A 20538-nucleotide genomic window follows, 5' to 3' on the forward strand; every position below is an offset into this window, starting at 1 on the left:
TGGAAAGACTTCTTTTAAATTATTTTCATATACATATAAGTAAATATTTTGAGGAGAAATTATTGGTAAATTTAACTGCATTACATAACTAGAAAAGTGCACAATCTCTTGTCTTATATTTATTGTATCAATATCATCTTTAAATGTGCTAATGAATATGTCGGCAGAAGTCTCTGATAATAATTGTGAACTGAATTTTGTAATAAACCCAAAAATACTACAAAGATTATCATATGCGTTTAATCTTTTATCAAGTTCAGTAACTAAACAATCAATAATAACATAAAAAGTTTCAACCTCCAACTTTCTTATTTCGCATAAGTTTGAATTTCCTTCTATTGTACCATCCGAGAATTTTTTTTTTCTAACAATTTTTTCTCCACAGGGCAAAATATTAGTTGATAATTCCTTTGCTTTGTTTTCAAAATATACAGACTTCTCTCTTAATGAACTGACATAAGTTTTTAATCCTTTTAGTAAATTTACAGCTGTAAATAAATCTATCCCCGGTTTTTGAAGGTATTTACTAACACTGTTAAATTGCGATAAAATTTCACTCCACATAACTGCCATAAAAGCTGTTTTAAACTTTATCATTTTATTTTTGATTGATTTAGCAGCATGACGATTTTCTTGTTTTTCGTTAACATTTTCAAAAATATCGGTTAATGTACATATAATTTGGTCATAATTTAAGGTAATAGCTTTACACGACTCCGCGTGACACTCCCATCTAGTATTACTTAAAGTTTTCAAAACAATTATTTTATTTTTTTCTTCCGATTGTAAGCCAGTCAAAAGCAAATTCCATTTTTGTGTTGAGGCCACAAAAAATGCATACATTTTTTGAACAACACCAAAAAAATGTATTGCTTCTAAACAGCATTTCACTGTATGTGTCCCTACTAAATTTAGGGAATGAGCAAAACAAGGTGCAAATAAAGGAACACTGCATTTTTTTTTATTTGAGCCTGTAAACCCTCATATATACCAGTCATATTATTAGCATTGTTGTATGATTGACCTCTACAATGTTGCAAATTAATATTATTATTTTCCAAAAAATGTATTACTTCTTCGGCCATCGAAATGCCTGTATGACTTAATATATGTATGTATGTTAAAAATCGCTCAACAACTAACCCTTTATAACAGTACCTAACAACAACAGCAAATTGATCTTTATGTGCTCTATCTGGAGTAGAATCTAATATTAGACCAAAATATTTAGTTTCTTGTAACTGCTTAATTATTTCTAATAAAACTTCATTTCCCATTAGGTCAATTATTTCGTTACAAATTCGCATCGAAATATAAGATACATTCCCTGATCTTTTATTAGCGCGTTCATTCATGTGTTGTTTTAAAAAGGGATCAAATTCAGAAATGACTTCGAGAATTCCGAGAAAATTTCCATTACTCGAAGAACCCAACCGCGAGTCATTACCCTCAAATGCTAACCCACGAACAGCCAAAAATTTAACAACAGATACTACACGGCGCAATACTTCAACCCAATACTTTTTTTCACTCAACATTTGTTCCGCCATAGTTCTGTCTATACGATTTTTAGAGTTTACACGATATAACCAAGTTAACATTGATTTACGGTGAATTGCACTATTTTCGTGTTCTTTAACTTTTTCGTGAGATTTTTTCCAGTTGTTAAAACCAGGATTAATAAAACTTGAATTATTTGACTTATTAAATAGTTTACAAACAAAACAATAAACGTTGCCAGTGTGTTCAGAAAACACGAGCCATTTACGTAAGTGTATTTCACCATTGGGCAATTTTAATTCGAATAATGATATATTTAATGAGCGATTAAAATTTTAAAATTTTTTTTCGGATGATTGAAATTTTTTTGGATCCATATTCTTAAAAAATGCTGGTCCTTTTAAGCAGCATAATTCTATAAAAGTTTTGTTTAACACTAATGACCACATTCCCGGATCTTGATATAATTCGATATCAAGTTCAATAGTATGAACATTCGAATTAAAATTAATTGCAATCACTGCATTTTCTGCTGTAGAACCATTGTCAACATTATTTTCAGAAAAATTAAAAGTACCAGATTTTGAGTTTTCTATTGCAGAACAACTGTTAATATTATTTTCAGAAAAATGTACACTATCAGATTTTGATGTCACTATTGTATTAGGCATTACACTATTACTATCATTATTCATATTTTCAACATGAATATAACTATTATTTAGAACCAAATCATTTTTATTAGTTTCTACTCTGTTTGCACTGTTGATAGTTTCAAAAAAATTTGTTAATTTAGGTAACTTGCTTACTGCGTCTTCGGCCTCCTTCTTTAATTTTCGTTTTGCATAACCACTGAGATAAATCCTTTTTTTATCAGACATTTTTAAATTTCAATAATTTTTGGCACACACTAGTAACGAACAAAACTCACGAACTCGACTAAAAACTAATTTAATAATTTAATATCACGACAGTCGACGGAATACTAGTGTACCGATTGTACTAATAATGCTAAACTGACCATCAAAATGTACCTATGTTAAGATAAATTGTAATCATAACGATATAAAGTGCTTTTGACCAATTTTATCTTAAACCTTAATAGTTTATTTTATCGATTAGAGAATAATAATAAATTCCATTACGATACGTGACTAACGAAACTACGTAACCACTAACCAGTAATATCATATATTTATTTCAAAATGCCACTTTAATAATTAAATATCAACAGGGGCCCGGGGCCCCAAATAATATCGGGGCCCGGGGCTGCAGCCCCCTAGCCCCCCCCCCCGGGCTTTTGCTTTTACAGCTTTGAAGTGCAGAAAGTAGTTCTGAGATGTCTATTGGCTTGTTGAAGTGTTCATTGTTTTGGTTCATTGACTATTTAGTGTAGAGTTGGGTCACTTCTATCGGAAGATAAAAATGCGGGTAGCGATAAGCCGATAATACTATATACACACGTGTTGCTCGGCCTGGAGTCAAACACGAACTGACTGTCATATTATAATGGGATTTTCTTTAATGTACAATGTACATGTATATTTTTTGTTATGCTCATAATGTAACAAATAAGAAAAAATTATGAGTAATTTTATTTTATTTTATCTATTGTATAAAACTTATAACTGAACGAATACATATAATATTAATAATTTTCTAATGTTGCATTATATATATTTATATTTGGGGAATTTTATTAAAAACTTGGATGCACTATGTTATATTTCAATCATTTGAGGAAAATAAGTTCCAGCAACAGATTTAGTCGCAGCCTTATTAGGGATGTTGATAAAGCAATGCCTAGCACATCAACTGCAACTTATAAAAAAAAGTTTGCAAAAAATTAATTGAACGACAAAAAAAATAAGGATATTGATGTAACTAGAAAAACAGCAATCACAGCTATTAAAGCTGAAGAAAAACATGTGCATACAAATTTATAAACTTCAAAGAAAGGTGGCAAAAAAAGATAATGTTAATAGAACATTACGTAATAAACTATCAGTAAAATGGAATTCAGGTATGGTAGAAATAAAAGATATAATTAGATATTCTGAAATTAAAAAGAAAAGAAATCTTTGTAATGATATGCTCACACATCATGATTGTATGTTGTTTAAATACTCAATAAAATAAATAACAGTCAAGTTGTCGCACGCAGATAACAGTTAAAATCCAACAAAAAAAACACCATTGTCCACTGATGAAAGGAACGATTTGTATTATTTAATCACATGGGAACTTATACGTAGTTGTGACTATCTGGCACAACACGTGTGAGCTATTTCGTGTGCCACCAGAGCAGGGGATGGTCCAATGAGGATCTCTGTTGCCAAAGACAATGCTAAGTCTTTGGAAACGCAGAGGCCTTTGGGGGAGCCACCTACAACCCTGGCTGGCTGGACCACGTCGTCTCCTTCCATCAGTGCATGAGCACCACTCTCGAGTGCATGAGCACCACCCAAAACTAAAACAACCTCAAGAGTGCAGGAGCACCTAAAAACTTTTCAACACCAGACATTGCGAGCGACAGCTGGACCGTTTCTTTTTTAAAATCGAAATTTAACAGTGTTGTTTTTCTTTAATCTGAGTGTTTAATAAAAAACCTTTATTTATTTTATTACGTCAACTGCATATCAAAGACAGCTGCGAATAAGGTAAGGTGCATGCGCATCTATATTCATATATTTATATAATTTCATATATTATATTGTATTTATTAAATTTTTATAATTTAATAATTAACATTTTATTACTACGGTGTACTTGATCGTTCTCGAATCACGACCTCGAGAACCCTCCGACGATTAGGAGGAAGGTAATAGCGCAATCTTAATATTTATATCTAGTAATATATAACTATTGGCAGGAGCCTTAGTTATATAATAGTTATATTAACTTAATTATTTTAGTCAATTTATTACTCATTCTAGAGTTTTATTTTTATTATTATAATTTCTTTTCTTTTATTTTTGCGTTATTACAAAGTGGCGCCCAACATAAGTTCAGTTTATTTAGATAAATAAACTGAGAATTGATCAAGTACACTTCATATAAAATAAACAATATTATTTTATACATCATATTACTTTACACTAGTAAAAAAAAAAAAAAAGGCATATATAAATAATATATTGCTAATTAAAAACGGGATATAATTAAATTAAATTATAAGGAAATTTTATTTTATCCTTTATTTTAACCCGTAAATAAAACAAGAAAATTTTTTTTTTGTAAATCTTTGAAGATTCACAATTAATATTAAAAATCAAAACAAGGATATTTATATGTGCCTGCGTATATATATATATATATGTATACTTTATAACCAGAATACATAATATTAATACTGAATATTCTAACACATTTTTAATTATTTAATAATTGAAATAATTACTGAATATCAGAGAAATATATATATACTATTATTATTTAGAATATTACGTTGATAATACAGATATAATTTATATATATTATAAAAGTAACAGCAAATACTTTAGTTCTAAGGTAATACATATTTGTCTTTACTACGGTTTTTGTTTTTACCATATAAAATATATATATATATATATAATAATATTAAAAAACAAACATAATAAATATAAAAAATAATTGTTTGTCACGATTAAATATTATTGCAGAACACAATATATCCACAAAATTTTTTTTTTTAAATAAAAAAAAAAAAAAAATTTATTAAAATATTGTTTCTTAGAAAACAAATTAATATAATAAAATAAGAAATAATAAAAAAAAAAAAAAACAAACAAACTGACACATGCAAAATTTAGAAAAAAATCAGTTAGATAATAATTATAAATTCCCAGACATAGATTTTAATAACATCTCAACAGGGTGGATTAACAAACTTAACAAAGAAAAATTAATAACAGAATTGTCAAGAAGACAATTATTAACATCTGGTCTAGTTCCAGACTTAAAAAGTAGGCTCCATAAATATCTAAAAGGAGAATCTACCCCTGACGATTTCGAAAAACAAATAGATAACATAAAATTTATTTCAGAACCAATTACTAATTCCGTCGATAACACAATAAAAAACAATATGACTGAAAACAAAAAACCCTATTTCAAACCAACAAATTTCTCAGGTTCCATTTCAGAAAATATTGATTCGTTTTTAAAAAAATATAACAGAGCAGCTATCATAAATGGTTGGTCTGAATCTGAAAAGGTTCAATATATCCCTGTATTCTTAGAAGGCTCCGCTCTTACATTTTATGACAATATTGTAGATAGCGGAGAAGATATTAAATGGCCTGACTTAGAAAAGAAACTTAGATTAGAATTTGAACCAATAGCTCAAACGGACATGCTCCGTCTAATGTTGGAAAAACGCAAACAATTACCGGATGAACCTACAGTATCATATATTAACGAAGCTGAATCTTTATGTAGGCGTATTGATAATAATATGTCTCAGGAAGAGATGGTTCGTAATATCATGAAAGGCTTAAACCCCTCCATAGCACGATATATAGGAATAATGGGCAACCAAAATTTATCAGAATTAAAAAACAATGTACGTAAATATGAAATGATCGAATTCATGATCGCAGGTGAAACACCTAAATCTTCATTTGATTTCGAAACAGAAATAATAAAATCAAAAATTCAACAAATAAACACTAATAAAAATAGTAAAGAAAATGAAATTGACAAATTACGTGATGAAATAAAAGACATGAAAGCTATGTTTAGCCAACTCTTAAAAGATAATAATAATGATATACGTCAGAATAATATAGAACAAAAAGATCCCTATAAACTTAATAAACAATTAAATCAAAATGACTTTAACAACCAACAGTGGCAGACGCAAATGCCGCAAACTTATAACTCACCATATAACAATTGGAACGCAGGTCCAACACATTATAACCAACCATATTTTCCACAAAATCCGATAAATAATAATATGCAACAAACAAATCAATCCGCATATAAAAATAAAGTCCCTAATACTCAAAGAAAAAAATGCTCTATTTGCTCTAAAACTAATCATTCAGAAGAAAAATGCTTTTTCAAAAATAAATCAAGCTTAACCACTTGTCAAATTTGTAATAAATTCGGACACACGGCCAATAATTGTAATTTGTACGTTAACAAGCCAAAAAACTAAATATAAGGTTAAACACAGCTGATAATTGTTCACCTTCCATTACAGCATCACCTATACAAAAAATTAATAAAATTAACTCTACACCCGACGCACTCTTTATTGAAGCTAAATTCAATAATACTATCTTACCAATAACAATTGACACGGGCGCAAACATATGCTGTATTAGACAAGAACTATTACCTAATAATTATACTATAACACCTACCACAGTACAACTATCAGGACCGGACAATAAACCGTTATGTGTAACGGGTATAAGTAAAATAAAAATCCAAATTGAAAATAATTACTTCGATATAAACACCCATGTAGTAAAAAATTTATCTAGCACAATTATACTCGGGAATGATTTTCTAATAAAAAACAATGCTCTAATTGATTTTAAAGACAACATCATTATCTTAAACAATAATATAAATGTCCAACTAAAAATAAATAATACAAACGCGTTAAATTGTATAAATAATACAAACAATATTAAGGAAATAAAAGGTAGCATATTTAACTGCCCAGACAACTTTGCAATAGCTCACTATACATCTTCAGACCTAAAAATGAACAAAGGCATAACAAACCTAATATACAAAGTGTATGGTAATACTAGACCACAACTTTCATTACAAAAAATAAATGTAGGAAACACTATACACACAAATAATAATAATAAAACTATATTTCATCTAATAACAAAAGAATTACATTATAATAGACCTAAATACGAAGATCTAAAAGCCTCTATCCACAACCTAAAACTTCAAGCTATGAAATTAAATATTTTAAAAATTGCTATGCCCACTTTTGATTCAGAACCACACAAATTTAACTGGTCAATAGCAAAACAACTAATATATTCAGAATTTCAAAATACCAATATTGAAATACATATATATTATAAAGATAAAAAAAACGTAACACACAAATCAAAAGAATTCACTGACATAATTAATAACATCCATACATACTGTAACAATAATGATAATGATAATGATAATAAAACCAAAATAAAAATAATTGACACACAAACACAGCATATTATAACCAAAAGTCAAGCCTATAATATATTTTCTAAATACAAACCGGGAGAAAACGTTCTCAGCGATGGGAATTGTGGGCTCTATGCCATTTGTAATGCATTAAATGACAATAAAAAAAATAAAATAACTTCAATTTTAGAGCTATTAGAATTGTTAGGGTTGAACGAATTACCAAACCATTGGTGGTCTGACGAAGAGTTAGCCGCAATAGCACATTATTACAACCATGACACTTACATATATAACGATAACAATAATACGGGTATAACATACGGGGACGGCAATAGATCGCCTATAGTATTATATAATGTAAACAAAAATACTCATTGGATCCCAGGCACACTTACAACAACAAAATCAAATAAAATCCCTAGCAACATTATTCACATACGAGAAACACCAAAAATTAACTTACAAACACACAATTTAAATATCAAGGACACGAGAAACGGTGACATAGACACAATTAATAATATACAAATAATACAAAACGAAAACTATATGAAAAAGAATAATGAAATAAAAATGACCACTAAAAAAACGAGTTCCTTGCAGCATCTAAACATGGCATCTGGTAACGATAACGACAAACAAACGCATCCCAATACATTATTATACACTAAAGTACCACCACATGCTGAATCAATAGAAATCATTGATAATAAAGAAACCGATTTCCAAACAAAAAATATTACAGCCACAGATCTAATAAACAAGGTCACAAAACAATTTCTAACAGATTCTGAAGGCACACCCTTCTCAATTTCACACAAATTAAGCATAATAGAACACAACAAAACTATTCAGCTGTTAACTGAATACATACACATTTTCACAACGGATACTTCTAATATAAAAGCTGCCAATGTAAAACCTTGCGAGATTAAAATGAAACCAAATTACAAAGAACCAAAATTTAATGCACCCCATAGAGTATCACCACAGCAGAGACAAGAATTAGAAACTCAAATTAATAAACTAATAAAAGCAAACATAGTAAAACCAGTAAGTTCAAAATTTGCCGCACCGGCATTCCTTGTAAAGAAAAAAGAAATAGGCTCATATCGCTTAGTAGTATCTTACAAAGAACTTAATGACAGAGTAGAATGTGATCAATACCCAATACCTCGTACTGCAGACTTGTTCAGAGCTTTAGAAGGATCAAAATACTTTAGCTCTCTCGACTTAAACAGTGGATTTTTTCAAATTTCGGTTGCAGAAAAAGATCAATTTAAATTAGCGTTCACCTCCGCATTAGGATTATTAACTTTCACAAGACTTCCACAAGGTTTTAAAAATAGTAGTGCAATATTTCAGAGAGAATTAAATAAGGCATTTTCAAATATATTATACAAATCAATTATAATTTACATTGATGATTTAGTATCCTATGGCAATAATTTTGAACAATCAATAATTAATTTACGCAAGGCATTTGAAATTATTGATAAAATGAATTTTTCTCTAAAAACAAAAAAATGTAATTTCTTTTTTGATAAAATAGAACTATTAGGCCATAAAATATCAACCACTGGCATACAACCTTTAGACACAAACACTAAAGCAATTATTGAATTTAAACGACCTAAAACAATAAAAGACGTTAGATCATTTATCGGCATGTGTTCGTACTATAGGAAACATGTCAAAGACTTTGCCAAAATTGCACACCCACTTAGTGAATTAATAAAAACAAGAACAAATAAAATAACATGGCTTGACCAACATGAGGAATCATTTAATAAATTAAAAAAATGTTTAATATCAGAACCATTACTAATACACTTTGATGATAATAAACACGTATATTTGACAATAGATGCGTCTATAATGGGTTTAGGCGCATGTATTGAGCAACCCGACGACACGAATACACTACACCCTGTAGGATATGCATCTAGAAAACTCCTAGACTCAGAAAAAACTTATTCTTCCACCACTCTTGAATTACTTGGACTTTGTTTTGGTATTCAGTATTTTCGAGAATATTTATGGGGACGTAAATTTACTGTATTTTGTGACAATATAAGTTTACAATATTATAACAGTTTAAAAATACCCTCCGCTAGGATAGCCAGATTAACATTAAAATTATTAGATTTTGATTTTGAAATAATATATAAAAAGGGTAAAGAAAATAAAGTCGCTGATTCACTTTCTCGAAATGCAATTAACAATATTAAAAGCATAAATATATTTAACGACAATATCGATTTATTGACCAATTTACACGACATAAAAATACAACAAAAAAATGACCAATTTTGCAACAATATAATAAAAGTATTAAAAAATGAAGAAGTACCCACCAACATAAAAAGAAAATCTGGGTTATTCTCGAACGTTACACACCACCTGATGCATAACAAACATAATAAACAATACAAATCTAAAAATTCAGAACATAAAATAATTGAATCGGAAAAACAAAACAAAAATAATAAAGCACCAATAATTATTTACAATAGAAGACTCTCAGTATATAAAAAAAAAAAGGACAAAGATAATTATACTTCTCTTAACAAAAAAATAAAACTAAAAACTAAATAAATAACCAATGTTAAGTTAGAAAGTTAAGTTAATGTGCTAATATGTCTGTATAAAAAAAAAAAAATACTGTAAAAAAATAATTTAAGTTAAGTCAATATGTTAATATATATGTACACAAAAAAAAAAAATATACTGTAAAAAAAAAATAGTTAAAGTTAAGTTAATATGTTAATATGTCTGTAAAAAAAAAAAAAATACTGTAAAAAATAATATAAGTTAAGTCAATATATTAATATATATGTACACAAAAAAAAAAATATATATACTGTAAAAAATAATTAAAGTCAAGTTAATATGTTAATATGTCTGTACATCAATGCAAAAAAAATACTGTAAAAATAATTTAAGTTAAAAATAATTAAATTATATACGTAAGACAACAAATGTTAAAGCAAATAAGTGCACAGAATAAGTAATAAAATATCTAGAGTAATTAACCCAATCTAAACCTATATGTAAGAATATGAATGTTAAAGCAAGTAAAAAAAAAAAATAATGTGAAACACTAACACACTCTAAATAAGAACATTTCCAATGTATACAAAACAATAAACTAAGTTATGATTGCTGTTACATCATCATCAAAAAAAAAAAAAAAACCAACTGTAAAAAAAAGAAATATAGTCATAACCTTAGTTAAGTTTATATAATTTAATTTATAATAATCCTCTGTGTACTATTGCATAATAAAAAAAAAAAAATTAACCTAAGTTAAGTTAATATAAGTATAAAAAATAAATAAATAAATAAAATATTTATTCAAAAAACAGTCAAAAATAAATAACACTAAAATAAACAAATAAACAACAAATAAAATAATAAAATACTATATAAAAAAAAAAAGGGGGGGAAGTTCAAATAAGACAAACCCTATAGAGATAAAAAAAAAAATTAATTAAGTACAAAATACAATTAAGTAGTTATAAGTCAAACATTACCAACTCTAGCTAATAGTTAATAAGAAATAATATGTAAAATTAGAAACTAAGCAAACAATATGTCATTACATACAAAAATGTTAAAACTTAATAAATTGTAAAGTAATCATTATCATCCACCAGTTAGGAATCTTAAATTTAAAAATAAAATAGTAACATTAATACAAATAGAGCAACAATGGAATAGGAGTGGAAGAAGACTCAAGCTTCAGTCCTGCACACATACTATTCCTATATTATATGTAAGCTCAAAATCATATTACACTCGACCCTTCAATTTTGTATAAAAAAAAAAAAAAATTACCCGGTTACATTGTATTCAAACTTTTAGAACTTTCAGCTTTCAACTTTCAACTTAAAACTTAAAACTTTCTCAACGTCACACTTGATGTATCACGCTGACACTCACCTGTGAGTGGTATTGTGAGGGCACAATACAAAAAAGCGTAGGGTGGATGTAATGATATGCTCACACATCATGATTGTATGTTGTTTAAATACTCAATAAAATAAATAACAGTCAAGTTGTCGCACGCAGATAACAGTTAAAATCCAACAAAAAAAACACCATTGTCCACTGATGAAAGGAACGATTTGTATTATTTAATCACATGGGAACTTATACGTAGTTGTGACTATCTGGCACAACACGTGTGAGCTATTTCGTGTGCCACCAGAGCAGGGGATGGTCCAATGAGGATCTCTGTTGCCAAAGACAATGCTAAGTCTTTGGAAACGCAGAGGCCTTTGGGGGAGCCACCTACAACCCTGGCTGGCTGGACCACGTCGTCTCCTTCCATCAGTGCATGAGCACCACTCTCGAGTGCATGAGCACCACCCAAAACTAAAACAACCTCAAGAGTGCAGGAGCACCTAAAAACTTTTCAACACCAGACATTGCGAGCGACAGCTGGACCGTTTCTTTTTTAAAATCGAAATTTAACAGTGTTGTTTTTCTTTAATCTGAGTGTTTAATAAAAAACCTTTATTTATTTTATTACGTCAACTGCATATCAAAGACAGCTGCGAATAAGGTAAGGTGCATGCGCATCTATATTCATATATTTATATAATTTCATATATTATATTGTATTTATTAAATTTTTATAATTTAATAATTAACATTTTATTACTACGGTGTACTTGATCGTTCTCGAATCACGACCTCGAGAACCCTCCGACGATTAGGAGGAAGGTAATAGCGCAATCTTAATATTTATATCTAGTAATATATAACTATTGGCAGGAGCCTTAGTTATATAATAGTTATATTAACTTAATTATTTTAGTCAATTTATTACTCATTCTAGAGTTTTATTTTTATTATTATAATTTCTTTTCTTTTATTTTTGCGTTATTACATCTTTAAAACAGAAATAATAAACAAAGAGTTAGATTCAAGTACAGCAAATAACAATTTAATCACTGAAATGTATTATACATGTAGTGCTAGGTTAATGAACAAAAAAAAAATAAAAAAATAAAAAATATTAATGGGAAAAAAAGTTAGTCCAAATGTCAGTTTTATCCGTTACACCTTGTATATTATACCTTTAATATTTTAAAATAGTTATTAAATTATCAAGATTTTTTAATTTATTTAAATAATAATTATAGAAAAAAGATATCAAATTTCAAATATCTATTAAATATTTAACTTAAAAAGAGTTAAAATATTTTAAAAATAATATTGTTTAAAGAAAATATGAATATAAACATTCGATGAAAATTGCAAGTCGGTAATTTGTCATATATCTTAGAGCTTAAGGTGATCATAACTTATTATTATCACTGATAAGTAGGGTTCGGGACTTCTTGCATTTGCGTGTTTTTTTTTTTTTTTTGTAGTGGTCGTAGTCTATTCTAAGCGAGTTATTAATTTATTTTATGAAATGACGAAATTAACCAAGTTTGAATTTGCATATTTTAAGAAAAGCGCATATTTGAGAAATTTTTGGTATATTTGGGCTTCACATTTTTATATTTTTATAAACGTGAAATTGTCAGGAAAAATCATAACTGGATGGTCGTAGTTTGTCATATCTAACACGTACGTCTGTTTACGATGATAGTCTCTTTATCGCTTAATAATCAACCTTTTTATAGACAATATCGACAATTATTGTATAGTTGTGGTAAAACCTAATGAATCCTATACTCCTACAGATTTATTATGAAACAAATATAAATTCAAACTCTCCCAAGTAATCAGTTATTAGCTGAGTATGAATAATTATACGACGAAATGAAAATCAGTACGTGTTCGTTCGTTAATCATATCATCACGCTTATATTATTTCTGATGACATCATAGGCGGCCCCAGGAATTTACATCAGATGCAGCACATTGAATTATAGTATACTTGTATCCCAAATTTCCAATATCATTACCACACATATATAAATACATACATACACACACACAAATAAACATTTTATTCCATTTTTCTACTTGGAATTTTAAATCTTATTTATTTTTATAAACAGTTATGAATAATTATAATTAATATTATTATGTCAACTGATAAAAAAAAAACGTGGAGGGCGGTTGAAATGTTAGGTGCAGTGGCTGCACCCGTAGGACCGCCTATGGATGACATGAACATGAAGACGATACAAATGAGTAACCCGTGTAAAAATTATTTTTATTACATTAGTACCTACCTAATTTTTAGATTTTTATTTTTATAATAGTAATTTATAAATAATAATATACTTAATGTGTTTTTAAAAAAAAAATTAAAAAAATTAGCTGCATAGGTATTTTAAAGCATATTTTGACAATTTTTAATGCTTATTTGCATGCATATTTCGATAATTTTAAATACAAGAAGTCCCGAACCCTACTGATAAGTCACAGACCTTTTTGTTGTGATAACGTTTTTATCAATGGCATGCACAAAATACATAAATAATCATTATTGCCTATATATCTGTATAGGTACAGTATAATATAATACTACCTATAGCTATTATGGCTCTCGACGCTGCCCATACCAAGGATATGTTTCTTTTATAAATATAGTTTTGTAAAAAAATGTATGTACTACATTTTCTACTATTTTTTATGGTGGTAATAAAATATATAACCAATGACAACCATTTAAAATTTGAATATTATTTTTTCGTAAACTATATTAAAAAAATGCACGCGTATCCTATATAGGGATTGAAAAACAAGGTATAAAGTATAAACCCTCCAAGTCCCAAGAATCACTACAATATACAATTTATTGGAAACGTCCGGTAGTTTTGAACTGTATTAGGTAACTTGGAATAAATGCTAACGTTCGTTTTAGGCAATATAAACTCGACTTTGCACGTGAAAAAAAAATGGAAAATATAAATTATAGCCCTAATATACATATAGGTACATCTTGGTTTTAATTTTTAATGTACTATAATTGGGCGTTTATGAACCTATACCCATAACTTCGTGAACTAATTCGACCGAGCTGTAAAGTTCGCCATCGCCAGATAATATATTATGAATTTAACTACTCTATCAAGTTTTCTGAAGTCTCTAAGAACAATTGGAAATGTTTACAAAAAATTCTAATCTAAAGCGACACTTGAAGTCCAAGTCGTCACAGTCCTGCAACGGATTTGACCTATTCCTAAACCGCCTTGGTCTTGGAAGATTTATTAAAATTTAAAGAATAATATCTTCATCAGAATTATCAGATGAGGATGAACTACAATACATTACAATTAATTGTTTAAATTTAAAATGTTTTGAAACAATAAACAATATGAAATTTGATAAAATTATTAATTGTTGAAAATAAATAAATAATAATATTAAGTGATAATACATTTTAAATTAAATGATAAGGAATCTTTTAAACGGTTCTGCAAATTTTACAAATCAGAATTCGGACCTATAACCATTGATTATAGAATAGACAGATAGCCCATGCAATGTTAATATTTGGTGACCATGCGTAGGATGCAACCACTATGGAGCGCTAGTGTAGTTGGGATGCAAGGAGGTGGTACCCCCATCATAGATGTTTGCCATGGATATGCGGGGAAGGGAAGAGGTGGCTTATCGCGAAGTGCCGATCTAAAAATAGAGTAATAATAAGAAACTGAAGATATACTGAAATGATTGGAAATAATAATTTTATTATATTATCATTTATTACTATCTTGTTCATTGTGGAACAACCGCTTTCCGAATTTTCTTGTTTTTTGAGTTTTTAGTTGCATTTGCATTTACAATTAAAAATTCTTAAACATGTCTGGAAATAAATGCCAATATTTAAATTGTGGAAAATCAAAGAAAATGTTTCCAAATTTAAAAATGTATCGTTTTCCAAAAGATGATAGAAAAGAAGTATGGATAATACATTCAGGTGAGTAATTAATTTTAAATTTTAATTTTTCTGTACCATTGCGAATATTTATAATTTTTTTTACACATATTTTTTTATATCTACACAGGAAACACAAGTTTGTTTTCTGTTGATCCAGATAAACTCCACAATAGGTACATTTGTCAAGAACATTTCCCACCCGAAAGCTTTGTACAAAATTTTACTCAAAATCGTTTGATAGATACTGCTATTCCCTATAATTATCAATCTAAAACACAGCCATCTACATCATCAGGCATTAACCAGAATGATGAATCTCAGCAGGAGTATAATATAATGTCAACCCCAACTAAAACATATACACACTCAAAACCAGACATGGTAGAGTTAGTTTTTCCGAGCCCCCCTTCAACTTTTTCTACACCTCAAAAAATTAAAATAACAAATATAATTGACATGCCTAGCCCAAATTTAAAAAGGAAATCTGATTTGATAGAAATAGATACACCTAGAAAAATCAATTTAAAACAAAAATTAAAACTAAAAAACAAATTAATTCATAATAAAATAACTCAAATTTCAAAATTAAAAAAAAGAGTCAAAACTTTTAAAACACATAATAATGCTAAGAATTTAATAAATATGCATAACTTTCCATCAATTAATTCTAAGGCAATGGTAACGATGCAATTAAAAGATAGGAGTCGTCCGTGGACATTAAATGAAAAAAATTTAGCTTTAAACTTATATTATAAATCACCAACAGCATATAAATTTTTACGTTCACAAAAAGTTAATTTACCTGGGCCATCAACTATTCGTCGTTGGATTGGTCAATCAAAATTCTTACCAGGTTTTAGTAAATTATTTTTCAGTCATATACAAAAAAAATTTGAGTCATCTGATTATAAAGAAAAAGCTTGCACTGTTTGTTTTGATGAAATGTATATAAAAGAATTTATAGAATATTCCAAAGAATTTGATTTTATTGAAGGTTTTGAAGATTTAGGTCATTATGGGAGGACCAATAAAAGTGCTAACTGTGTTTTAGTATTTATGGCTCGAGGTATTTACTCTACATGGAAATTTCCAATTGCATATTTTCTTGTTCATTCTGGAGTTAACAAAACAATTTTAAAAAATTTAATAATTGATGTTTTACAAAAGTTATTTGAGGTTGGGTTGTGTCCCAAAATTATAGTTTGCGATCAAGGCACAAACAACCAAAGCACTTTAAAATCATTAAATATTTCAGAAGATAATCCATTTTTTTTTATCAACAACAATAAAATTTTTTCTTTGTTTGAAGTTCCTCATTTACTTAAAAGTATTAGAAATAATTTAATTAATGCCTGTTATATAAAAGATAATAAAATAATCTCATTTGATGATATAAAAAAAACATATGAGTTGGACAAACAAAATCATAAAAGTAAGTCTCTCATCAAAATAACAGATGCACATATTTACCCTAATTCTTTTCAAAAAATGCGTGTTAAATTAGCAGTACAATTATTAAGCAATTCCATGGCCGCAGCAATCCGAACTTGTATACAAACAGGACAACTTCAAAGTAACACTTCATCGAATACTGCAGATTTTATTGAGTTTATTAATAACTTATTTGATTGTTTAAATAGTAAATCTTTATATAGTCATAATCCATACCTCTGTGCATTAACTGATCTAGGTACTGTAAAAAAATTTTTAATAGAAGCTTCACAATACTTCACAAATTTACAAAAATTAAAAAAAGGAAAATTATCTCAACCTCCCTGTTTTAAAGGGCTTACACAGACCATTAAAGGTGTATTGCAATTTTTTGAAGCAGAGAAATCTAATGATATTGTATTTTTAATGACTAATCGTTTAAATCAGGATGTTTTAGAAAACCTCTTTAGTATTTTTCGACAAAATGGTGGTTATAACAAAAACCCAACAGCTAGAACAATCAGAACTTCCATAAGAAGTAATTGTATTTTTTCTTTATGTACATCAAAAGCGACAAATTGTGAGGAAACCCAAGAAGATGATAATCCAATTATAATTGACCCAGTTAGTTCACTAAATAAAATAAATTTTAACAGTTCAAAATTATCATCTGATTCCGACACAGAATGTAATTCTAATTTATCTCTCTGTTTTTTTTCATCTGACGAGGACTCAAATAATACTGATAGTAATATTGATGTCACTTTAGAAGACTGTTCTGTAACATATTTCGCAGGATATTTGGGCTATAAATGTATGAAAAAATTTAATTGTAACCAATGTCAACTTGAACTATTTGTTGATAAAAACTTAAATGATAAAAAGCAGTTGCATCTTCTTAATAAAAATTATACTTCAATTGATAATGAAAGTGGACTTAAAGCACCATCAAATAGTTTAAATAATGTAGTAAATAAAATTTTAAATATTTTTGAAAGCAATTATAAAAACTATTTGCATAAAAAGAAAATAAAATTTCAACTAATTGAGCGCTTAAAAAATAATAATACAATTAAAAAATGGCTTGATGAATCATTGACAAACTGCATAGATCATAAAATGTACATAATTGAACAACTTTTAATTTGTAAAATATTTAATAAAACAAAATTATTTTCAACTACCACAAAATTAGCAAAACTTTCTAAATTAAAAATATTAAACCATATTTAAATAAATTAAATACATTTTTTCTTGTTCTGACCTTGTACCTATTTGCATAAAACAATATAGAAGCAGTCTTAACTGTCCTTTTTAGGACAATTCACATCAACTACATTAAATAGTTCTTTTCAGGACTAAGGATCAATTACATTAAATAGTTCTTTTCAGGACTTTGCTTTGATTTTTAAATAGTTCTTTTCAGGACTATTTGCATCAATTACATTAAACTGTCTTTTTTAGGACAATTCACATCAACTACATTAAACAGTTCTTTTCAGGATTAAGCATTGATTTTTATTATATTAAACAGTTCTTTTCAGGACTTAGCATTAAATTTTTAAATAGTCTTTTTTAAGACTATTTGTTTCATTTTTATTAAACGGTTCTTTTCAGAACCAACAAACATCACAATTTACTTTTATTCTAATAATTATGCTTCAATATAAATGTATAAATGTATTTTACCCTTATTTTGTGTTTTTTTAATAATAAAGACAATTTTTTTATTCTTTAAACCTAGTATTTTATTTCTAATCCAGTTTAGCAATCTTGGTATATCTTCACTTAGAATCGTTTTTCATCATATTATATAGACTTATAGTTGGTTTCTAAACTTAACACATTCAGTATGTACTTATAATAACAAAACACAACTATTATTTTATTTATAAATTATATTAATAATTTAATTATGTATATTATTTGTTGTTATTGAGTTTTTATTCATTTTAAAATTTGAACACAAAAATACAAAACAATGTATTTTATAAAGTATGAAAATACAATAAAATTAAAAATTACAATATGGTTAAAGATTTGCTTTATTTTTAAAAATGGTAAATCTAGTATAGTATGTAATGTTCAATTAAATATTTCCGCCCAAAGCAGATTTTACTGAATCGTAACATTCCAAACATCCAAACAAAATTGATCTTTCGTAATGAAATTAATTAATTGTTGCTTTCTGTAGTAGAATTCGGCATAAAAATTAACAATTTTGTGAATATACTATTTAGCGATTGTGGCAATCATAGCGCAATGCTCAGAAAATAATAAATATAGGTTTATCCATGATAAAGTCATTAATAGGCTTATCGCTTTTTCTGTCACTACCTCAAACCGGTCTAGGAATAATATTATATTATTCGCCGTCAGTAGTAATAATATAAAATTAATTCATACAACGCTACCTACCGGCAGCTATCATAATTAAAATTGTAGTCGCCGAAAATCCCTATAGCATGGTCTATCTGTCTATTCTATAATCAATGCTATAACTTATCGAATTGATAACGGTTTATTGGTTTTTATTTATCAATTTTACAGAATGGTTTTATTTAAATAAAGTAAATGTTCATGCGACCCGGAATTAGTCGTATAATTTACTGTGTCTTTTGTATAGGTATGTTTCACTTCATGGATGCACTGATTATTGTTTAATAATGAATCATTTGAATAAACTAATTAAAAAAAAAAAAAAATTATTATTATAATCTTATGCTTAATCCTCTCGCCATGATAAAGCAGATTTGGTTTTCTAAGTTTTCTTATCGTTATCGTGTAGGTACCAAAAAGTTGACTAGACGTCTCTAAACACCTTTTTGCCAATCTGTTATACATTTTAGAGTTTTTTCTCATTCTCATGGAAATCAATATTTTTTATATTATATACTATATTTGATATATTTGATATATTATTTTCAAAGCTTCATAATATAATAATTAACTAGCTGTAATGGTGAAACGCCAGTACCTATTCCTTTTCTTGTGATAACTATTTAAACAAATAATTTTTTGGACTTATCTCATTAGACATAGATGGCTCGTCTTTAAACCAAACACAGCGCGTATGAAAAAAAATCACTCAAATCAGTTTTGTAGAACTTGGAAACCTATAGATGCCTGAAGAAATCCTATTGGCTATTACGTTTTAAATATAGATTTATATAATATATATATGCCTAGGTCCTAGGCTATCCAGCTGTATTATTCGATGATAAATAAAACCGAGGTGTGCATGCAATCTATTTATGATGGATAGTAATAACTAGGGAACGGACTTTAATTCTATAAAGAAAATAAGAAAAATGTCCTAAAAAAATACTGCTTTATGCCATAAAAAAAGTGCTTTAATATCAAAAAAAGCCTTAAAAACTTTTAAAATGTTAAAACACAATTTTGAACTTAATTAAAACTTATAAAAACACATTAAGTTAACTCAACCACGGGGAAATACAAAATTATAATTTAAATAAAGAAATCTTAAATCTCCTTAAATCTGGAGTTTGGGTTTATCTAATCGGTAATAACACAAAAATTATTTATTTTTAATTTTTTAGTATGAATGTTGATCTACATTTTTATTGAAAAACATAAAAATATCAAAGAATACT

At 27.8% G+C, this 20538-nt stretch overlaps 2 protein-coding genes across 2 annotated transcripts; one reads left to right on the top strand and one right to left on the bottom strand.

Annotated features, from left to right (window-relative positions):
* Positions 1 to 911: 911 nt before the first annotated feature.
* LOC149060099 (zinc finger MYM-type protein 1-like) lies at positions 912 to 1550 on the bottom strand. Its single transcript, XM_089227723.1, has one exon. The coding sequence runs from the start codon at positions 1548 to 1550 to the stop codon at positions 912 to 914; it is 639 nt and encodes a 212-aa protein (XP_089083849.1).
* Positions 1551 to 15065: 13515 nt separating this feature from the next.
* Positions 15066 to 18660, top strand: LOC149060100 (uncharacterized). Its single transcript, XM_089216615.1, has 2 exons — positions 15066 to 15529; positions 15618 to 18660. The coding sequence occupies exons 1-2, from the start codon at positions 15412 to 15414 to the stop codon at positions 18152 to 18154; spliced, it is 2655 nt and encodes an 884-aa protein (XP_089072741.1). The 5' UTR covers positions 15066 to 15411; the 3' UTR covers positions 18155 to 18660.
* Positions 18661 to 20538: the final 1878 nt, after the last annotated feature.

The sequence above is a fragment of the Diuraphis noxia genome, unplaced genomic scaffold, assembly GCF_037042655.1.
Source record: "Diuraphis noxia isolate RWA-SAM2 unplaced genomic scaffold, SU_Dnox_SAM2 contig0001, whole genome shotgun sequence".
Lineage (NCBI taxonomy): Eukaryota > Metazoa > Arthropoda > Insecta > Hemiptera > Aphididae > Diuraphis > Diuraphis noxia.

Coding starts and splice junctions, on each gene's coding strand:
- LOC149060100 (XM_089216615.1), top strand. CDS start 15,412: ATGTCTGGAAATAAATGCCAATATTTAAATTGTGGAAAATCAAAGAAA. Junction 15,530..15,617: donor AGTATGGATAATACATTCAG/GTGAGTAATTAA, acceptor ATATCTACACAG/GAAACACAAGTTTGTTTTCT.
- LOC149060099 (XM_089227723.1), bottom strand. CDS start 1,550: ATGGCGGAACAAATGTTGAGTGAAAAAAAGTATTGGGTTGAAGTATTG.